Raw genomic sequence first — 21,225 nt, 5'->3', positions numbered from 1 at the left:
AACGGGGTGGTTAGCTTTCTGCAAAAAACACCAGCTGATGCACCAGCCCTGGCAGGTAACAAGGTACCAACTCTCCTGTTTGCCGACGATACATTACTGATCTCCAAGACCCCAGCTGGCCTGCAAAAACTCCTGAATAGATTCCAGCTTTTCTGCAATACTCGGGGGCTGGATATAAACACATCTAAGACCAAACTTATGACATTCAACTCCCACAAATCGTTTAGAAACAATATTACCCTAGATGAGACACACCTAGAGACAGTAACGACCTTTGACTACCTTGGGATACGCCTCTCAGGAAAAATGCAGTGGAGGCCCCATCTCAACAAAATGCTTCTCAATTACAAGCAAGCGGCAGGGGCACAGAGCAAAGAACATCGCTCATCATTCAGTAGACCTGTTGCCCCGGCACTCGCTGTGTATGGAGCGAAGGCAGTTAGCTCGGCTATGTATGGACCCTGTATGGAGCCGAGCTCTCGGGCTTTGAAAACTTAGATGAGATTAGCAGGTCAGAACACAAGTTTTTTAGGGAACTGACCATGCTACCCCAGAGCGTCCCTTTAACCCCCCTGATGTATGACATGGGCAGGCGCCGCTTCAAAGACATGGCAAAACTTCGTCCATTGCTTTTTCGGGCTTGCCTTATGCGAACACCGGATTTCGCCAACTATGCAAATGCCTTTGCAGAAGTATTGAGTTTGGACACCAACAAGGGGGTCAAGTGGATCTCTAATGTTAAGGCACAAATGACAACCCTTGGTATTAAGGAATGCTAGGATACCCAAAATCCACCAAGCAAGATTGAACTCAAACGCACTTATTGGCGCTGGGTAGACGCCAGAGATCTCAGTTGTCCTAGCATGGGAAGGCTTACGGAAGAATTCTTCCAGCACAAACAATTCCGAAGCCTTGAACACTACTTGGACATAATTCAGATCACAAGAGAGAGGGCACTATACATTCAATTTAGAATTGGCTCACTCCAAGTTCAAGAATTTACTGTGAAATGGTGCCCCCCATACCAGACAACTGAAGAATGCCCTTCTTGCGGGGCGCAAAAAGAGAGCATTGCGCACCTCATGTTCTCCTTGAGCCAATCTGCAAACAACTAGGCACTCGGGATCACAGAGTAGCTTTACGCATATTAAAATCTGATTTGAGAACCCTCTTTGTTTGCAGAGTCACCAAGTTCCTAGGTCATGGATAATTAGGCATAGTGCCAAACAAAGGGCGATGTAATCTGATTCAGAACCTTTGTGAGCATGCTCAGTTGAGTACAAGAAGTCGGGTAATGTAACTCAAATCGTTGTACACTTACCCCCATATGCGGCATCAAATACCCTCACTTTTAACCATATTCTTAGTGTTTTTATTTAATCAATTCAAATTGAAATGCACAACTCATGATGAAATAGCTTTATATTCAGATTGTTTTAATTCACATGCTGCTATATTTATTAATTTTAATAATTTGTATTCTTTCCTTTTTGTATGGATGGAATGCTTGATGCTTTTATGATACCTGTTGTCGAAATAAAGCTATTTGAACTGAACTATGAAAATGTATGAACCAAATGTCCTTAAGTTGTGTTCATTTGTTTTGCTTTTTTTATTTTACCACTGACCGGAATAAATAAAATTAAAATTAAAATAATAAAAAAAGAACTACCCCCAGGCGTCAGACTGGAACCGGAGAAATTATTTCTTAGCAGTACCCCTGAGCATTGGTAGGTGGCGTCGGTCGAATCTGCGCCTGTCGTCGGCATCGTGGTCACAGGGATGACGTTGTGCTGTCTACTTAGATGCCGCCCCTGCACGCTGACGTCAGTTCTGACATGACTTTGCACGCCAGAAGCGCAGAGCCATGCCAGACACTGACCACTGGTGCACAAAACTAGGGCCCTGCAAGGGAGTCCCTATCCCTAGAAACACAGAACAGGGTGGATTGGTGGGGCGGTAAGGAATCTATAACTACTATATGTCTCTTACAGTTACTTTGTTACAGAAGGAAAGTAACTTGTTCAATTGAAAGAGACTATTAGTTATAGATTCTTTACCTTAGAATAGATACACAGCAATACCAAACCCGGAGGTGGGTCTACAAACTAAGTTCACACCAGGAAGTCCTGGAGAAAATAACGTCCCAAAAAGCCGTCTCTCTGGACTTGGCTTTCCAGGCAGTAATGCATAGTAAACGTGTGCAGGAATACCTACATGGCAGCCTGACAAATGTCAACCAGCGGAGCTCCACTTCCCAAAGCAGTAGTACCTGCCATCGTTCTGGTAGAGTAGGCGTGCAGTCCTCCTGGAGGTTCCTTTTTAGCTAAAGAATAACAGATGTTAATGCATAGGACGAGCCATCGAGGGATGGTACATTTGTGCACTGTCCGACCTTTCTTGGTGCCCACAGGGGTTGATCGTCCACCCGAAAGTCTTTAGTGCGGTCAAGGTAGAAAGACAGAGCACGTTTTGGGTCCAGACGGTGGAGTCTCTCCTCCTCTTTGGAAGGGTGAGGAGGCGGGAAGAATGTGGGCAAGGGGTTGGTCTGACCTATATGGAAAAAGGTAACCACTTCGGGCAGAAAAGAGGGCCTAGTACGGAGGACTACTTTGTCCGGATGGACAGCAAGAAAGGGAGGTCTGGAAGATAAGGCTTGAAGTTCACTCACCCTGCGAGCAGAGGTGATGGCAAGCAAGAAAGCAGTCTTTAAAGTAACGAGGTGAAGAGGACAATTATGTAGTGGCTCGAAGGGAGCACACATAAGATAAGTGAGGACAAGATTCAAGTCCCACTGGTGCATTACAAAAGGAGAAGGAGGAAAGAGATGAGTAATGCCCTTCAAAAGTCTGTTAATAGGGGACTTGAAAAGAGAGGGCTGATCAGGAAGGCGAAGAAAGGCCTTTAAGAGTGTCCAGAGTACAGCTCTGCTGGGCCACAGAAAGAATAAAGAGAACCTCTGAAATAGGGGCGGAACAGGGATCCACAGCCTTCGCTGTGCACCATGCCAAAAATTTGCTCCATCTACAGGAGTATACCATTTTACTGGAGGGACACCTGGCTGCCAAGATGACATTACAGACTTCAAGAGGAAGGTCCGAAGCTGTCAACTGCCGCCGCTCAATCTCCACCCAAGGTGGTGGAGACTGGACAGTTTTGGGTGGAGGACCGTCTCCTGCTGCTGCAACAGAAGATCCTCTTGAATAGGTAGTCTGATCGGAGGATCGATAGCCATGCTCAAAACCTTGGGGTACCAGACTCTTCGTACAGTCCAGAGCCACAGTAATGACTTGGGCCCAGTCACGCTTGATCTTCTTCAGCACTCTAGGCAGAAGTGGTACAGGCGGAAAGGCGTACAGGAAGACGCAACTCCACTAGCGACGAAAAGCGTTGCTGAGCGAGAACCACCTTGGAAACTCCAACGTGCAGAACTGCTGACATTGCGCTTTCTCTTGGGTAGTGAATAGATCCAACCAGGGCTCCCTCCACTGCTGAAAGAGACCTTGCACCACCTCTGAGTGAAGACGCCATTCGTGAGCAATCATGCACCAGCGGCTGAGTTTGTCCGCCCTGGCGTTCAGGGAACCTGCCAGGTGTTGAACCACCAGAGATATGGCCTGATGTTCCAGCCATGTCCAAAGGTGAAGAGCCTCGACCCATCCCGCCCTGTTTGCTGCAGTACCACACGGCAGTGGTGTTGTCCGTGAACACCTGCACTACTCTTCCATTGACAGAAGGAAGGAATACCTTCAGTGCAAGATGAATCGGCCAGAGCTCCAGAAGGTTGATGTGGAGCCCAGACTCCGCCGGAGACCAGAGGCCCCTGATCTCCGCCTCTGCCATATGGCTGCCCCATCCCAGGACGCATCTGTCACTACTGTGAACTCTGGTTGGGGAAGGAAGAGGGATCAGCCGTTGACCCAATCCTGGTTCGTGAGCCACCACTGCAACTGACTTGCAGCCCCCTCCGAGATCTGCGCTCACTGGAACTTCAGGTCCCACTGCAGAGCCTGCATATTCCAGCTGGCAGGATCCACCAGCATGATGCAGGAGGCCATGAGGCCCAGCAGCCTCAGGGTCATTCTAACCGAATTTCGGGATAGAGGCTGAAACTTCGGCCCGAATATCCCAGACTAGCTGCTAGGGAGGATACACCCGAAACTGCGCTGTGCCCAGAACCGCTCCGATGAAAAGGAGATTCTGGGAGGGAATCAGCTGCGACTTCGGCACGTTGACTGTGAACCCCAGCGAATGCAGGAGGTCCGCCATAGTCTGGAGGTGGGAGACAACAGCCTTGGGCGAGCCAGCTTTCGACAGCCAGTTGTCGAGATAGGAGAAGACTGGACCCCTGATCTATGCAGATGAGCTACAACCACCATCATCACTTTAGTGAACACCCGAGGGGTGCCGCTAAGGCCAAAGGGGAGCACGGTAAACTGAAAATGCTCGTGGCCTACTGTGAATGGTAGGTAACGCCGGTGGGCAGGCAAGATAGGGAAGTAAAAGAAAGCGTCCTGCAAGTCCAACTCTACCATCCAGTCTCCAGGGTCGAGGGCAGACAAGACCTGAGCCAAGGTTAACACCTTGAACTTCTCATTCCGAAGGAGGCTGTTGACGTCCCTGAGGTCTAAGATAGGACGTAGGCCTTTGTCCTTCTTGGGTACCAAGAAGTAGTGGGAGTAGCAACCACAACCTACTTCTGGCACAGGGACGCGCTTGATAGCTTCCTTGGCCAAGACAGCTGTAACTTCCTGGCTGAGGTGGGCTAAATGATCCTCCGACATGCGATGGAGTGTTGGTGGCATGGAGAGAGGGGTAGTCTTGAAGGGGAAGGAGTAGCCCCTTTGAACTCTCTGCAAAACCCACCTGTCCGACGTGATGTTGTGCCAATGGGGCCGGTGATGGCAGATTCTGCTACTCACTGGCAACTGGTGGCCCTGGAAGGTTGGACTAGGAAGGTTTGGAGGCTGCTGCAGGGGGGTGGCTTTGGTGGACTGGCCTGCCCGCTGGCCCCCAGACCCACGACGCTGGGCCCCAGGTCCCAGACCTTGCAAAGGCTGGGTAGCTTGCGAAGCCCAATGGCTCTGGATGGAACGTGGTGGGGCACCCCTTCCGTAGCCACAAAAGGGACGAAAGGCAGACTGCATGGGGTGAGAAGTTGTCACGAGGCCCAAGGACTTGGCGGTAGCCCTAGATTCCTTGAAACGCTCGAGCTCATTGTCCACCTTGTCACCAAACGGCCATCTAAGGGGATGCCCAAAAGGGTAGATTGGACATCCCCAGAGAAGACAGACGTCGCCAGGCGTAGTGCCTCAGGGCTACCAACGTGGTGACCGTTCTACCCAGCGAGTTGGCGGTGTCCATCCTACACCGGATGGTGAACTTTGCTGCGTCCTGACCTTCAGCAACAGCGCGGGTGAGCACGGCCCGGGCATCCTCCAGGCACTGCGGCAGCACTTGGTCAACCGTATCCCACACCGTGTGTGTGTAACAGCCCAAGAGACATGCTGTGTTCACCGACCGCAGCCCTAAGCTGGCAAAAGAAAACATCTTCTTCCCAAGATGGTCCAGCTTCTTGGATTCCACATCTGGGGAGCAGTAGGGAATGAGCCCTTTGAGGATTAGGTTTGGACCACCAAGCGCTCAGGGGTAGGGTGTTGGGAGAGGAAAAGTGAGTCGCCCGGAACAGGGCGGTGGCGTTGGGGAATCATCCTTTCCACAGGAGCCCTTGTGCTGGGCTTAGACCAAGTGCCCAGAAGGATGTCAGTGAGGGCCTCATTAAAAGGCAGCAGGGGCTTCCAAGAGGCTGCTGCCAGCTGATGCACCTCATTCAGGAGGTTAGTCCTGACAGCCACCGCAGGAAGCTCAAGGCCCAAGTCCTCAGCCGCCCTACGCCACACCACAGTGTAGGAGGCTCATTCCTCTGTAACCACGGTAGGGGAGAACGCATACCAAGGTCTGTGGAGGTATCCAGACCACTGGCATCACCCAACTCTTCTAGCCAGTCCGGCTCCTCAAGCTGGTCTGCTAGAGGGTCAATAGACAACTCCCAGTCCTCCTCACCTTTCCCTGGCTGCAACTCAGAGCGTTAGGGAACACCAGGGATGAACAGCGGTACAAAAGTACCCTCCGGCACTGGTACCGATGTCGGTCGATGTTGGTCCGGACCTGTGTCCATGTCGGGGGTGAGTCTGAGGATGACGACGGTTGGGAGCACAACTGGCGTCAGGGGCGTGGCCACTGGAATCAGCACCGGGGAAGGTACTGTGAGGTTGAGCTGCACCGATCTGGATCCAGGTCTGGATACTTGGGGACCCTGCGGCACCGGGGCCATTTGGCCTGAAGGTGCGCCTGGGGAGTCGGGCGGCCCAAAGATGCTGTGCAGCTTCGTAAACTTAACGAAGCTGGGCAGGGGATGCTCCGGCTCCGGGAAAGGGAGGGAAGCACAGGGCCGTCCCAGCGGGCTCTGAGGAAGGAGCCAGAGAGCGACGACGCTCTGGATCCCGCGTCGTGTCAGCCGACGGACAGAGAGAAGGCGAAGAGCGACGATGCTTCTTTGCCTTCTTTTTGTTCTTCGACTAACCGGAGGAGTGCGAATACTTCAAAGAGGAATGGTGATGACTCTGCGACCGGTCCCACGACCTTCCACTTCACGGGGACCTCGAGCGGCGCGGAGAGACTGCTGGGCCTCCAAAAGCTTTCGGGACCGCTCCCAGAAAGACTTTGGGTTCATCGCCCAGCAGTCGGAGCACGACTTCGGATTGCGGTCGCGCTCCAGGCACCAAAGGTACACGAGGTGCGGATCGGTGACCGACATCAACTTGGGACAAGTGTCACAGGGTGTTGAAGCCGGTCCGACGATGGGACATCCCTCATGCTACCAAGAATCGAAGACTCAAAAAAGATGTTAACAAAAGTGAAAAAAGGGTTTATTCAAAGTCAAAAAGTACTTTATTCGGCAGCCGAGAGCCATAAAAGCAAACAGTTTGAAAAAGACACATTTTATTGAAATACATTTTAAACATAAAACTTGAGTCACATAAAAGTATTAAAAGTATCTATAAAAGGCATCCGGCATTACTGTTTCATCGGTCACATATAAACCTACAAAGAGTACATCATATAAAGTGCAACAGTGCTAGACAGTAGGCCAGAGGCTATAGGCATTATCTCATAGAGTGCACATTATTATAGTTTGGGAAAGCATGTTTGCACTGACCGATGAAACAAGGAGGCTACTGCGGCGGCAACTTTTTCCTATGTCTAATGGACCCTATTAAAAAACTTGCCACCCCAAAGCAGACCATGGGAGAGGATAACATTTGAAGATAGAACAGAGCTGGCCTGACTTGAACAAATTGACGATCACTAAGCAGTGGTAAAATATGTTTCCAGGTACCAGGGGCAAGACTGCCCAGGGTAACCTGGGCATGTCACAAAGTGACTAAGGGGCACGCTCTCCCTGGATCTGCGTTGGCTGGCGCGGAACAAGGAATAAATGACGTCAGCGTGCAGGGGCGGCGTCTAATTAGACACTGCGACGTCATACCGGCAACCATGACGCCAACGATGGATGCATAGTCGACCAACGCCATCTACCGACCCGCAAGGGTGCTGCTAAGAAAGAATATCTCTAGACCCAGTCTGACGCCTGGGAGTAATTCTATGGTAAGGGATCTATAAATAAGTCTCTTTCAGATACAACTCTCCTTTTCTCCCTCAAACAACTGCAAAATGGAGGCCATGTATTGTCCAAGATTTATAAATTATTAGGAAACACTACTCTACAATGGCACCCCGACTTGCAGACCAAGTGGTAATCATAGTTCTCAGCTAAAGGCATTCCACCCCTACCAACAGAGACCTGGACGAAAATCTGTCCCCTTTTACTTCAAAACCAAACGTATTCCTTTGCTAATAGAAAGGAAAAAAAATTGAATAGACTTCATATATTGAACTCTTCCTAGACTTTTTAAATTAAATCTAACTGACTCTGACATCTGTTGGTCATGTAAACCACCATGTGACGACCCGGAACATATGTTCTTCTCATGTGCATGTTTGAAGTCCTTCTGGGATGAGGCTTCTGCCAAACTGAGTAATATCTTAACACCCCTATTTCTTTAACTTTTCCAACAAATATACTAAAAAAAATGTTTTTATAAAGTTTCAAATACAAAATACAGTCACATCTGGTAGTATACAATACAGATAATATATCTCTTCTAATCACAAAGCCTGGTGTTCATGCAGAGATTGTGAAAGAAATAACATGTAAGGTCTCAGGAGAGGCAACGGAACACAGCACTTGCATTTAGGTTGCATGTCTAGATATGTAATGGCGGGTCTATGTGGAGAATTAAGGGGATTAGGCAGTCTCCCTCAAGCCCTGGTCCGAAGCCCTAGTCTGAAGCACGGAGGTACTCACAGAAGCAGGACCACACATCCCTGGGGAGAAGGGTGGGGAGTTGCAAGCTGGTATAATCTCCTCCCATGCTCTCACATCTACTCATACTTTCAAGCCATTCTTTAACGGAGGGAGGTCTATTTCCCCCACATCTCAGAGATATCTCCCTCTTGCAGAGCAGCAGTGCCATAGAGACTAGTTGGTGGACCCCCTGAGGGACTTCATGGGTGTAGCCCAGTAAGGCAGTCAAGGTGTTGGGGGTCAATTTGCAGCCAGTCATGTCAGAAATTTGCCATATACATTCTTCCAGTAGCCAGCAATCACCCGGCAGGTCCAAGTGAGGTGGGCAAAGTCTGCCTGGGAGCTTGGTGTTTTATGCAATTATCAGGCCTGGTAGGGGCAAATTTAGCGATGTCTTGTGAGGTAAGATAGTACCTATGTAGCTATTTAAAGTTTATCAACTTGTATCTGTGACTTTTAGAGATACGTTTTATTTGTGCACACCAATAGCCCCATATGTGGTCAGTAATCGGAACTCCCAGCTCCCTTTCCAAGACTTCTCGTATCCTGGCAGCAGTATTCGGCTTCCTGGCCATGCACTCTTGGTAGAGCTTAGATGTCATGTGTCTGCCATCTGATGCCTAAATCACAAGTGACAGGGGCGGGAAGTCCTTCGGTGGGAGTGGGTATTTGGGTATGAGGGATCTGAGGGCACTCTGAAGCCTTTCGCGGATAAAGAGCTCCATGTAGGAAACATTTTGTGTAGGTGTGTTGTCTGCTAGTTGTATAGCATGGCCTTCCGGGAAGAGGTCACCCAGAGTGGATGATTCAGTACTTGTCCAGTGTGCTTTTAACTGGTGTTTCCCTAGCGGGGGATGCACGGGTTATCGGAAACAGGGATGGAATCGGAGTAAAGGATGCCCACCGGCAGCATGCACTGCACCTGCGCCACGCCCAGCAGGTGGTAGACACTGTCTGTATATATTCAGTGTCTAACGTTATATCCGGAGGTAATATCTGGGAATGAAAAAGGCCATCCAGTTAAGCACGCTCTGGGTGTGGATATGGAATGGGTGCATCTGGGTGGTACCAGTAGTACGTATAGTGGCATTGGGCCGTGAGGTAATAAAGATGGAGATCAAGGACCTCAAGGCTTCCCCGCTCATAGGGTAGAGTCAGAGTCTCCCATCACACCCAAGGCCGGTCCCCTGCCCATATCAGCCACAGTAATATACTACGGAGGCTGCTGAAAAAGGTGTTTGGAAGCGGAATGGGAATATTAGTGAACAGATATAGAAAGCGTGGCAGTACCAACATTTTAATAATGGCCACCCGCCCCATAGATGAAAGAGGTAGTTTTATCCATCAGTCTACTTGTGTACAAAGGGTGTCCACTGCTGGCCCATAGTTGCGCCGGAGGACCTGATCCCTATCTCTGTGTAAATGAATACCCAGGTATTTGGTACCATCTGCAGCCCATCCAAGAGGGGCTCCATCGAAGGGGGCTGGGTGACATAAGTGAGTGGGAAGAGCTCGGACCTAGTCCAGTTAATGGGAAGCCTGGAGAGTTGACCAAATCTGGCTATTTCCATCTTGAGTGGGGGCAGATTGTCTTCTGGGTGACGCACAAACAATAATATGTCATCTGCATACAGGGATATTATTAATGGACCATGTGTAAGTTGCAGTCCACTATGGGCTTGGTTATCCACCAGTGACCTGACTAGGTGGTTCATCGCGAGTATAAAAAGAAGAGGAGAGAGGGGGCATCCCTGCCTGGTGCCATGATGTATAGAAATGGGGCCCATGAGGGCTCCATCTTTCCTGAGGTGAGCTGTGGGTTTAGTGTATAACAGCATAAATCAACGCTAGGAATGTGGGGGGTTATTCCCAGCTTCGCAAAGACGGCTCTTATGGAAGGCCATTCGAGCGAGTCAAAAGCCCTCTCAGCATCGAGGAGAGCTACTGCGGCTGGTGTGTCTGTAGAGATCTTTTGGAGTACTGCAAACACCGTCCTTAGGTTGAGGGAGGTGGAGCGGTGTGGGACAAAGCTCGACTGGGCTGGTGAAACCACCTGCTCCATCCATCATATTAGTAATATCGTGAGAACCACCCCTCGAAGCGTGGGAGATAGTTCACCGGTAATTAAGGACTCATTATATAGAGAGAGGAGTTGTTGGGCGAGCTGCTGTTTGAAGGCTTTATAGAAGGTTCAAGTTAGACCATCCAGGCCTGGTGCTTTTTCCAGCAATTATTCTTGACACAAATGCAGAGGTACCTCCAACTGAGGTCTCAGACTCGCTCTTCTCGACTTACAGATCACTACTGCTCTCACGGTCATCATAATAGATTGCATATCTACTAACAATGGCTCCTATCACACGTGTTAGGCGAAAGTCACCTACCTCAGGAGAAGCTCACTGTCTAACTGAATTGCTCCAGCATCCCCATTACATCACAGCGTATTTGAAGGGCATTAGATGCTTTCATCCAAAACAGACAGAAATTTTTTAAGGATTCCTGTTACACCCCTCAGGATTAGGGCGAACATGACATGTTTTCCACGGTTTTACATGGCTCCCTCTTTTACTCTCTTCTCTCTTTTTCCCTCTTATTTCCTATCCCTATCCTTCTCGCTACTCTATGCTCTCTCCCTTTCTTGTATGACCTTAGGTGATGGGTACATTGTACTCTAACTACGTTTGCCATAGTACCTGCTTCCGACTTATGTAATTTCACATTATATATTAAATAGGCTTAGCAACATTGTCTTGATGTATTAACTTCTCTTAGAACAACAGTACTTCTGTGCCTCTTCAGGCACCACACTGCACCAGATAATGACATTTTATGTTTGTATGTTCTCCTGTATTTTTCACAAAAACTCAATAAAATATTTAGAGCAAAAAAAAGAAAATAAGTCTTCACTGGCTTAAGGGAGTTACCCCGGTTATCACGATAACATTGTAATGTACTGTGGTACAAAGCGATTTAACGCATAGCTCACACTGTAAAAGTGGTTTCACCCTATTGTATGAAGTAAATAATTTGAAGCTAAATCTTGTAAGGCTTTGATTACAGTTCCTTCATGTGTCAGAAATGACAAATAAAAAGGACAATTGCAGCTCAGTTTGCATATACATCTACCATTTAGAGATGTACTGAGAATTTGTTTTTGCCTGCAAAACGAGATACTTTTCGTGTATACTTGCTTCAAGAGACGCCTAGTACAAAAATATTTTTCCACTTTACTTTTTAAAAAAGAAAAGGAATATATGGGAAATGTAGTACAGAATATGGCACCTTTCTGAACAAAGCCACCAAAAGTCAACATCTTGGGCATTTTTAGGCACTTTACAAATATATCAAACAGTAGATAGCATACATTACCTACAATAGATCATGCGATACACAACAGGCAAGTTTGTCACATATACATTGTTAATAATAACAATGATATTCTTATTTTTTATGTCTCTCACCCTGTCTCCGTCATCATGATCCTCACCCCATTTCATATATGGTAGAATATCAACATCTTCTGCAGCCATGAGTTGTAGAATGTCTGGATTGTCAACTTGAGATTCCATGGCATCCTAAATAAATCAGGAAATGTTTATAATAAATAGAAGTTTAAATTATTTATTTAGCTTTTGTACTAACCTCCAAATGCCTGTCTTACATTTATTATTGGTAGATGGTGGAAAAGAACAAATTGATTACCTTTGGCAATGCTCCTTCTGCTGGATACTCTATCTAACCGCAGATTTCTGACCTCTAGAATATTGCCCAGGCACAAGACTGGATCCAAACGTTTTAATACCAGTGCTCTTGCGTGTCGCTAGTTAGAGCGGTGCAGCTCTTCGTTGGTTTCATTCCACCAAGAAAGTGACAAACTAGAGTAGCATATAAGCACCACTCCTATGTGCCATCAGTTTCTTGCTTGACTTTCCGTGTCCTCAGAGCATAAGACAATTGGAGGCACCTGTGGCTAGATCTCTAATTTTTTTTGTGAATCTTTTCATTTACTTTTTCCATTTTACAAGATTCAAGAAAACAGTGCAAAACTCTTAGAACAATATGGCTTGCACCCACATGTCGTAATTCATTAGCAAAAAAGAAAGTAACTGGTAATACAAGCAGAACACGTTTAATCCCATCGTATTAAGTCTGAGTATATACAGAGTGAAGCATGGTACTGGGGTATTGCTCACCATGGGTCCAACGTACTATGACACTTTATGGAACAGATCTTTTTTATTTATTTTATAAGGCATACCAACAAATATACACAGCCATTCGCCTACAACCACAGGGGCCGGCGGCTAGGAAAGGATGCATAGGAGATCTATATAAACATATATATACATATATATATATATATTTTTACACAGCTTCATTGCCTACAATCCAGAGGCTGGCAGCGCTATCAAACATGCCTGGTAAGTAAAAAAAAACGTAAACCATCGAAAGGACAGTGCAGGTCTGAAAACAGTAACCTATACAAGGACAGAACACCACCCCCCCTTCCTCCCGCACTCCCTCCTAAAGAAAAATAAAGAAGGAAGAGGGGCGCCCGAACCATGCTCCTTCAGGTGCTAGGAAATGACCTGACCCTACCCCCCAGGCTCGGTCTAAAGCCCCCCGTTCACCCAGATTGGGAACAACATTTTCCTGAACTTGAGGGATCAGCTGGAGGATTTGCAAGAGTTTGGGGCAAGTGACTTCTCGGAGGTCTTTCGATAATAACGCAACGAAAGGAGCCCATAGTTCTGTGTATTTCTCGCCTTTATGGTCTTGTACTAGAAAAAGGCTTTCCATAGCTAGGGTCATCCAAAGTCTATGGAGCCATGCCGTGTGGTCCGGGACTGTAGCAGTGCCCCAGTGTACCAGAATCGCTTGACGTGCTGCGAGTAACGCTAATGCCATATGCCTACCTCGCAGCGACCGCAATGGGAATGTTATTGGGTTTGAAAGTCCTAGTAGAGTGTAGCCAGGGAAGCGAGGAATCTCAGTCTTGAATGCAGTGTCAATGTCATTGAGCACCTGCTCCTAGAATCGCTCCAGTCTTAGACAGTGCCAAAGAAGATGTGCTAGGGAGCCTGTCAAGCCGCAGCCCCGCCAGCATTCCTCTGTATGGTTCTTGTCCCATTGATGGATACAAGCAGGCATGAGGTACCAGTAAGATGCTACCTTAAATGCAGACTCGTCTCCAGCGGTATTGTAGGCAGTATGATGAGCTTTGTAATGAATGTTGTCCCACTCCTTGTCCGTGAGAGCCTGCCCCAATTCTGCCTCCCAGCGTAGTTGGCCTCTCAAGCGATTCCCCCTCTGGCCTGGTGCAAGGAGAACATAGAGTTGCACTATAAGATGCTTGTCATCTTTCTTGCTCATTATCCATTTCTCAAAAGGGGTAAGTTTGCGAGAAACATGTGGTAAGTACGCCACTGAGGTAGCCCAGTGCCGTGGTTGTAGGTAATAGAACTCATCTGTACGGGGACGGTTGTAGTCCTGGCGCACCTGAGTGAAGGGAATGATGGCGCCTAGGTCGAATAGGTGGCCCAAGCGTTTACAGCCCGCTTCCCTCCAACGCTGAACAACCTCAGATCTACATCCGGGGGGAAATCAGGGTTATCAACATTGGTGTCATCGGGGAGGGGAAGGTTGTGAGGCCTCTCGTGAGAGCCACCGCGTCCCACACCTTCATTGTCACTGCAGTAACTGGGGAGGAGTAGAGACCCCATGATCGCGATCAGCGAGGAAGCCAGATCTCTCTCCAGACATTCGCTCCAGCGACCGCCTGGTCCATGAAGGTCCAGTGCTTTTCAGATAGGGGGCGATTCCATTCTAGCACATACCATAGGTGGGCGGCCTGAAGATACCTGTGGACCAACGGCATGTACACCCCGCCTTCGCTTTTAGGGCATACCAGTTGTGCAACAGAGAGGCGCGCCTTCCTGTTGCCCCAGATTAATTTATTTATGGCCAGCTGTAGAGCTCGCATAGCTTTGGGTGGGGGTACTAGAGGCAGAGTCTGGAACAGGTACAGGATCCTCGGCAAGACAGTCATCTTTACCGCGGCAAAGCGCCCGAACTAGGACAAGTTAAGCTTCGTCCATCCATCCAGCGTTTTCCAAGTCTGGTCTACCAGAGTTGAGTTATTCAGCTCCAGAGGGCGTGGGAGCGAGGGGGCCAGGAGAATGCCCGGATAGGGCACCGGGTCGCTAGACCAGTGTAGGGGGAGATTCTTTTGGAGGGGGTGTACATGTGCCTCGGGCAAGGACAAGTTGAGCACCTGAGACTTGTTAAGATTAACCTTAAAGCCGGAAACTTGTCCGAAGGACTCTAATTCGCTTGCCAACGCAAGTAGGGACACAAGAGGCTCTGCTACGGATACGATGACATCATCCGCGTAGAGGTTCACTTTGTGGGTATCTCCTCCGAATCGGAGACCTTGGATGCCCGGATGATCTCGAATTCTTTGAGCGAGGGTCTCCATGTACAAGGCAAATAAGAGGAGCGAGAGTGGACACCCCTGTCTCGTGCCCCATGCGATCTCAAAGGGGGTCGAGGACACTCCATTTACTCTGACAAACGCCCAGGGGCCATGGTAAATGCACTGAACCCATTGGATGAAGCGAGGACCAAACCCGAAGCCCCGCAGCGTATATATATATAAATAAATATTTCCAGCACACCCTTTCGAACGCTTTTTTCGCGTCCACGGACAAGAGCACAGCCCCGCTATGGGAGCGATGGACACTGTCCACAAGATGTAGAAGGCGTTTTGTATTGTCGCCGCCCTGGCGAGTAGGGATGAACCGCACCTGGTCCGGATCAATTACGCCCGCCATTAAAGGGTTCAGTCGAGCCGCCAGTATGCCCGTGAAGAGCTTCGCATTCATGTTAAGCAGCGAGATCGGGCTGTAAGAGCTGCAAAGCCCAGGGTCTTTATTAGGCTTGAGGATTACTGAGATCGCGGCTTCAGACATGGAGCTCGTGACCGCCCGCTGTCTAGGAAAGAGTTGAAAAGCCGAGCCAAGAGAGGTGCTAGCTCCTTACAGAATGTTTTGTAGAACAGGGCAAGATAGCCATCGGGACCCAAGGATTTATCTAGCTTTAGCCGTGAGATAGCTGAAATTACCTTATCCAATCGAATGGGCTCCTCCAGCAGCTCTGCCTGTGCCTCAGGGAGGCGGGTAAACTTACTTGACTCCTGATAAGCGCCTGCATCAGAGTGGCCTACCGCCTCTTCGCTATATAGAGATTGATAGAATTGCCTAAACTCCTCTGCGATTTGGGAGTCCAAGTGTACCTCCTCGCCTGTGGGCCGCTTCAAGGAGAAGATGGTCACAGCCACGGCTTTGGCGCGTAATCTCTGCGGCAGCGTTCTCCCATACCTATCGCTACTCAGATAGAACTTGTGGTGGAGGCGAAGTAAAGCATACTCCGTCCTATTAAGGTCTATGCGTTTAAGAAGCATTCGCTTTCCTTCCAAGCACCTCCAAACCCTCGGGGCCCCGTGCACTTATGTATCATCTCCAGCTCCGCCACTTCTTGTTCTAAGACGGGCTTCCTTACGCTTTTTATTGTCAGCTGAGGAGATCGCCATGAGTTCCCCGCGAATAACCAGTTTAAGAGTTTCCCAGACGGTTGCTAAGGAGGTATCCCCAGTGTTGTTGTATTGGAGGTATTCCGTTATCTTTGAGGATATTCTCTCTACATTACTAGGCGAGTGTAAGAGTCCCACCCTCAGCCGCCATCTAGCAGGAGTGGGTCTGACCCCCTCGGGTTGTATGTGAATGGAGATAGGTGCATGGTCGGAAATGGAGCGCGTAGGTATAGAGGCTTCACTAATCCTGGGAAGGAGCGCGTTGGAGACAAGGAGCATGTCCAGACGCGTATAAGATTTGTGAGCCACAGAATAATTGGTGAAATCCCGTGCGGTCGGGAGCTTAAGTCGCCATACATGGTGAAGGCCATTATCGGCCAGTCATTGTTTACCCTCTGAGGAGAGGGCACCCACCTGTGTATACCGCTGGCCGGACCAGTCAGAATCAATGTCCATGACCAGGTTCAAGTCTCCACCCACCACTACAGCAGAGTCAGGGGAGGCCAGGTCTTCTGCAATATGCCTAAGTAAGAATGGCTCTTGGTGTGTGTTAGGTGTGTAAATATTAATCAAAGTGAGAAGAGTGGCCCCCCATTGTATCCGGAGTGCTAGAACCCTGCCCTTTGACTCGTAAAAAGTAGAGACCACCTTTCCCTCAAATTTTGCCCCCAGGAGAATGGCCACCCCGTTCTTCTTCACTGTGCTTGAGGACCACTATTCACGGGGGAATCGTCGTGTATGCATGCGGCTAGTGTCCTTAGATAGCAAGTGGGTCTCCTGCAGCATGCAGATATCCCCTTCAGAGTGCTCTAGTAAAGAAAGGATACCAGTGCGCTTTACAGGGGGATTCAGGCCCCGGACTTTAAGACTTAAAATCTTCAGGTCTTTAACCATCCAGTAGGGTGGTTAGTTTGCGAAGCGCAGCAGTGACAGACAAGGAGGAGAAGCACTGGTGGTGAGCTTGAGCGAGTGAGGGCCAGTGAGGAGGAAATAGTGGCTCATGGCCTGGTACGGAAACCCCACAAAAAGGAACAACAACATTCAGAAATAATAAAACACCCCTCTGCAAATCAGCCCCAAACGATAACAGTGGACATAAGTTTATCAATAGAGAAAAACCCAAAGGGGTGGTGACATTGACGGCAAGTCGCGGGACAGAGTACCTGGTGGTCCAAGGGCTGCGGGAGAGCATTCTGCTAGCCGGGGAGAAGGAGCAGTCACAAGTGTCCCTCTGGCCTCACTCCAGGACACCCATCCCGGAAGGGCTGCATGATAAACCCAAGGAGAGCTCAGGCGCTCCTGAGGCTGAGAGAGGGAGGAGAGGACGGACTCACGTTCCATGGCCATTGTTTCTGGGTCAGGCTTTAAGTTGGATGACGATTTGTCGACTGTTTGCCAGCGTGAGTATCTCCGAGCGGCGCGACCTGTAGGGCCCTCTTTCTGCTCCGTGGTCGTAGGGCTCTCAAATCCCAGCATGTCAAGAGCCTCGGCGAGAGAACGATTCTGTCGCAGCTTACTCTAATGTTTAAAAATAATGCTGAAGGGGTGGCCCCAGGAGTACGGGATTCCCTTGTCATGAAGATGGGAAGTAACCACTTTAAATTTCCGCCTTTTGGTCAACGTGGACGCTGCAAGATCTTGGAAAAGTGCCGGGGTGTCGCCCGAAACTGGATACGGTGAATCACCCGGGCCTTGCGTAGGATTTGCTCCTTGAGCTGGAAATCATGTACGCAGACAAGGATGTCCGGCGGAGGGGCCTTATCTCCTCCGGGCAGGCCCACACGATGGACCCGGTCCATTTGAACGTCTTGAGCGCCGTCGTCATCCAAAACTTGCTGAAAGAGGGCCAGGACGTGGGATCTGAGGTCGTCTCCCTCTGCTTGCCAGGGAACCACTCGGATCCATATGTTAATCCTCCGAGATCGATTCTCGAGATCTTCTGCCTGGGCCTGTAAGTCCATGCTTTGGTCCTGTAGCCGGATCACCTCTTGTTGCAACTGGTGAAGGTCTTCTTCCCGACTCAGTTCATGCTCCTCAAGGGTGGCCACCCGCTCGCCCACCTCATCTATGTCATGCCGGACTTACTTGAGATCAGCCGAAAGCTGGCCCTTCAGGTCCAGGATGTCTTCCTTAATAGCAGAAAATAGCTCCATCACGAAGGCCTTCGTAGCCGGGCCGCCCCCCCCCCCCTTCTATCGTCTCCGACTGTCTCGGGTCCAAAGGCGCGGTGCTTGCTGCATCAGGGCCGCTTGACTGCTTAAGGAGCAAGTCTTTGAGGGACCTCTCCTTCCTTGCCCGGGCTGAGGACATGGTGCTGTGTTACTCCCGTGTATCACCCTGAAGGAGGTCAGCAGCGATGGAGTCTGATGGCACCTACATGAAATAGGAGTCGGAGTCGGTAGCCCCACTGTGCAGTCAAGGGACCGTGAACTCGTGCTGCGGGGCAGTTGCTCAGCAAGGCCTAGTCAGCTTCTCTGAAGGAGCCCTGCGTGCTCCGGAGCGCCCTCTCACCCCGAGGTTCGTGGAGCTCACGCGGTAGGCCGCTGCCGGGAAAGGCCTAGATCAGCTCACTTTGATTGCAGGGTGTGGGGCCCGTCCGAAGAGCAGACCAGTGAGCTCTGTGCACTGTCCCAGAAGTGCTCACTCTCGTCCTATGCCCAGCCCATGCCAGCAGGTGCCCGCATCGACAATGTGTTAAGCAGGCGGGGTACATGGCCCTGTTCCAGCCTCCAGCAAGGGGTGCAGATCGGGGGTCTTAGGAGTTGGTTTGGGCCACCACCCCTCGGCAAAGCTGGGCCGGCAACAGCCGCAGGCAAGAAGCCCAGCCTCGGGCCGCCGGCACGCAGCTCGCATGTAATCCCTCACTCACCGGGGGTCCAGACATTAGCCGCAGCTCTCTCAAGGCCCGCCTCTGGGCGCAGACGGTCGCGGCTCCGCTGGATGTCGAGCCGCAGTGCCAAAGAAGGTAGGCCGCAGGGCCCAGGGCGCCTAGCGGCCCACGCACACCACCATCGTGTAGATCTCGAGGGCCACAGGCCACGGGTGCATCAATGGCGGAGCAGAGCCGCATCCGCCGAGCGCCCCAACAGGCCATGGGAGGCGACCAAGTGGCGGGGGGCTACGCAATCGCTGGCTGGAGCGGCCTCCTCCTCACAGAGCACCAGACTGCGGACAGGAATTGCGTGCTAGACGGGGCCGCTTCCTTGAGTAGCGCTCCGGGGAGGCGCTGTCTCTGTCCTCGCCAGAGTCCGCCAGCAGCCGCGGCACCGCACCTTACGCTCACGGCCCGGGCCCCGCTCTCAGCAAGTCACTAACTGGGCCATCAAGGTCGCAGGAGGCAGCAAAAGGACTCCGCTTCGACACCGCAGTAGACCCTCTCGGTCTCCAGTCCCTGATTGCGTGTTTGAGGACCGGGGAAGGGGAAAAAACACAAAGCTTTATGAGGGCGAATCCGGAGAGACGGAATCCTGCATCCTACCATGCCGCCACCATGGCCACACCCCCCTACCATGACACTTTAACCCTCTGTGTGAGTCGGACGGCCGGGAGCCGTCCAACGCCACAGTGCTCATGTGCATAGGGCGGCTCCTGGCAGTCTTCGCACATGGCACAGGAAATTCCTCTAGTGCGGGTACCAGAGGGATTTCCTTAAATTAAAACAACCTCGGTAGCAGGGAAGAGATTCCCCAGCTCCCGAGGCAGTTCTGATTGTTTCTCGGAAATGATAATCAGCGTGCACGTTGCGCTGACGTCATTTCAGAGAAACTGAAACTTAAATGAGCCTATTGGCTCGTTTCAGTTTCCCTGCCTTGGTGCTCAGGGGGCTATAGACGGGAAAGGTATCATTGGAAAGGGGAGAATTTCCCCATTCTAATGGTACCCCTCCCTAGTGGATCCCTGCTTGGGGTTCCCCTCAGAAGGGCGATCCCCAAGCAGGGATCCACTCACTAGGCACCAGGGAGGGGGAGTGGCCCCTTGGGCAAGGGATTTTGCTCCCCTCCCAACGTTTGCTCAAAGTTCAGTCTTTCTGCCTCCCCTGGGAGGCAGATGGAGGCAATAGGCCCAAATCTGCCCCCTGAGGGGTAACAAAGCACACAAGGCACCAGGGATTTTTTTTATGTCTATAGGTGTGGGGGCTGCCTAAAATGGGCATGCCAATGCTCCCTCCCCCAAAAAAATTCCTGTCTTTCTGCCCCCCGACAGGCAGATGAAGGAATAGCTTGGGGGGGCAGAAAGCCCGCTAGGCACCAGGAATATGTTTAAGGGCATGTCAGGGAAAAGCCCTATAGGCAAGGGACACTCCCCTTTTTGTTAGGCACACATTTTGGTTGATATTTCAGTGATATCTGTAGTCTCATCCGCCCCCAAGCAGGGGCAGAAACCCACTAGAAACAAGGGAGAGTTGTGTGTGTGAACTGGAGTTTGTCTGATGGTCTGCGTGTACTGACCTGTGTCTGGCGTTTTGCTGGTGGTGTGTGTAGACTTGCACTTGGCTAATGGTGTGTGTGGACTCGCGCTTGATGACGGTGTGTGGAGATTGGCTTTTGCCTGGTGGTGTGTGTGGAGGGGCGCTTGGCTGGCGGTGTACGTGGACTGGCACTCGGCTGACAGTGTGGATGGATGGTGCTTGGCTGACGGTGTATGGGGATGGTACTTGGCTGGCGGAGTGCGTGGGTGGCACCTGGCTGGCAGTGTGTGTGGATAGTGCTTGGCTGACTGTGTGCATGGATGGCGCTTGGCTGGCGGTGTCCATGGATGGCGCATGGCTGGCAGTATGCATGGATGGCGCTTGGCTGGCGATGTGTGCGTGTATGGCGCTTGTCTGGAGGTGTGCGTGTATGGCGCTTGGCTGGCGGTGTGCATGAATGGATGCCCCAGCGTTTTCTTACCCAGAATCCCCCGGAAACCTTCAATTTACTTACAAAGTCACATTTTCCTCACATTTCTGTGTGGGTAAGTTGTAGGATCACCGCGCAGGAAAACATTTACAACTACCCAGCATTCCCCTTGGTCTCCCGAGAAAAATAATACCTCACTTGCATGGGTGCCCAAAGTAGCGTCAGCCTAAAAACGTATAAAACAAACTACCCGTTTGGACCTACTTTGGGTCCCCCTCAATCGCTACACATTTTTGGCCCTTCCATGTCATAGGTACTTGGCCCATCCACACAAGTAGGTATCATGTTTACCGGGAGGCTGAGAGGAA

General features: G+C 50.4%; 1 protein-coding gene across 8 annotated transcripts in view; it reads right to left on the bottom strand.

Moving 5' to 3' along the window:
* The window catches only part of PARP4 (poly(ADP-ribose) polymerase family member 4), a 2,159,601-nt gene that overhangs the window by 889,179 nt on the left and 1,249,197 nt on the right, over window positions 1-21,225 (bottom strand). For all 8 annotated transcript variants that reach the window (XM_085621544.1, XM_085621545.1, XM_085621546.1 and 5 more), the window contains exon 31: window positions 11,890-12,003. In XM_085621544.1, coding sequence (XP_085477670.1) covers window positions 11,890-12,003 — 114 coding nt within the window. The remainder of the gene's footprint in view (window positions 1-11,889; window positions 12,004-21,225) is intronic.

The sequence above is a fragment of the Triturus cristatus genome, chromosome 8 (genome assembly GCF_964204655.1).
Source record: "Triturus cristatus chromosome 8, aTriCri1.1, whole genome shotgun sequence".
Taxonomy (NCBI): Eukaryota; Metazoa; Chordata; class Amphibia; order Caudata; family Salamandridae; genus Triturus; species Triturus cristatus.
Note: the sequence above shows the minus strand (reverse complement) of the source record. Positions and strands in the feature narration are given on the sequence as shown.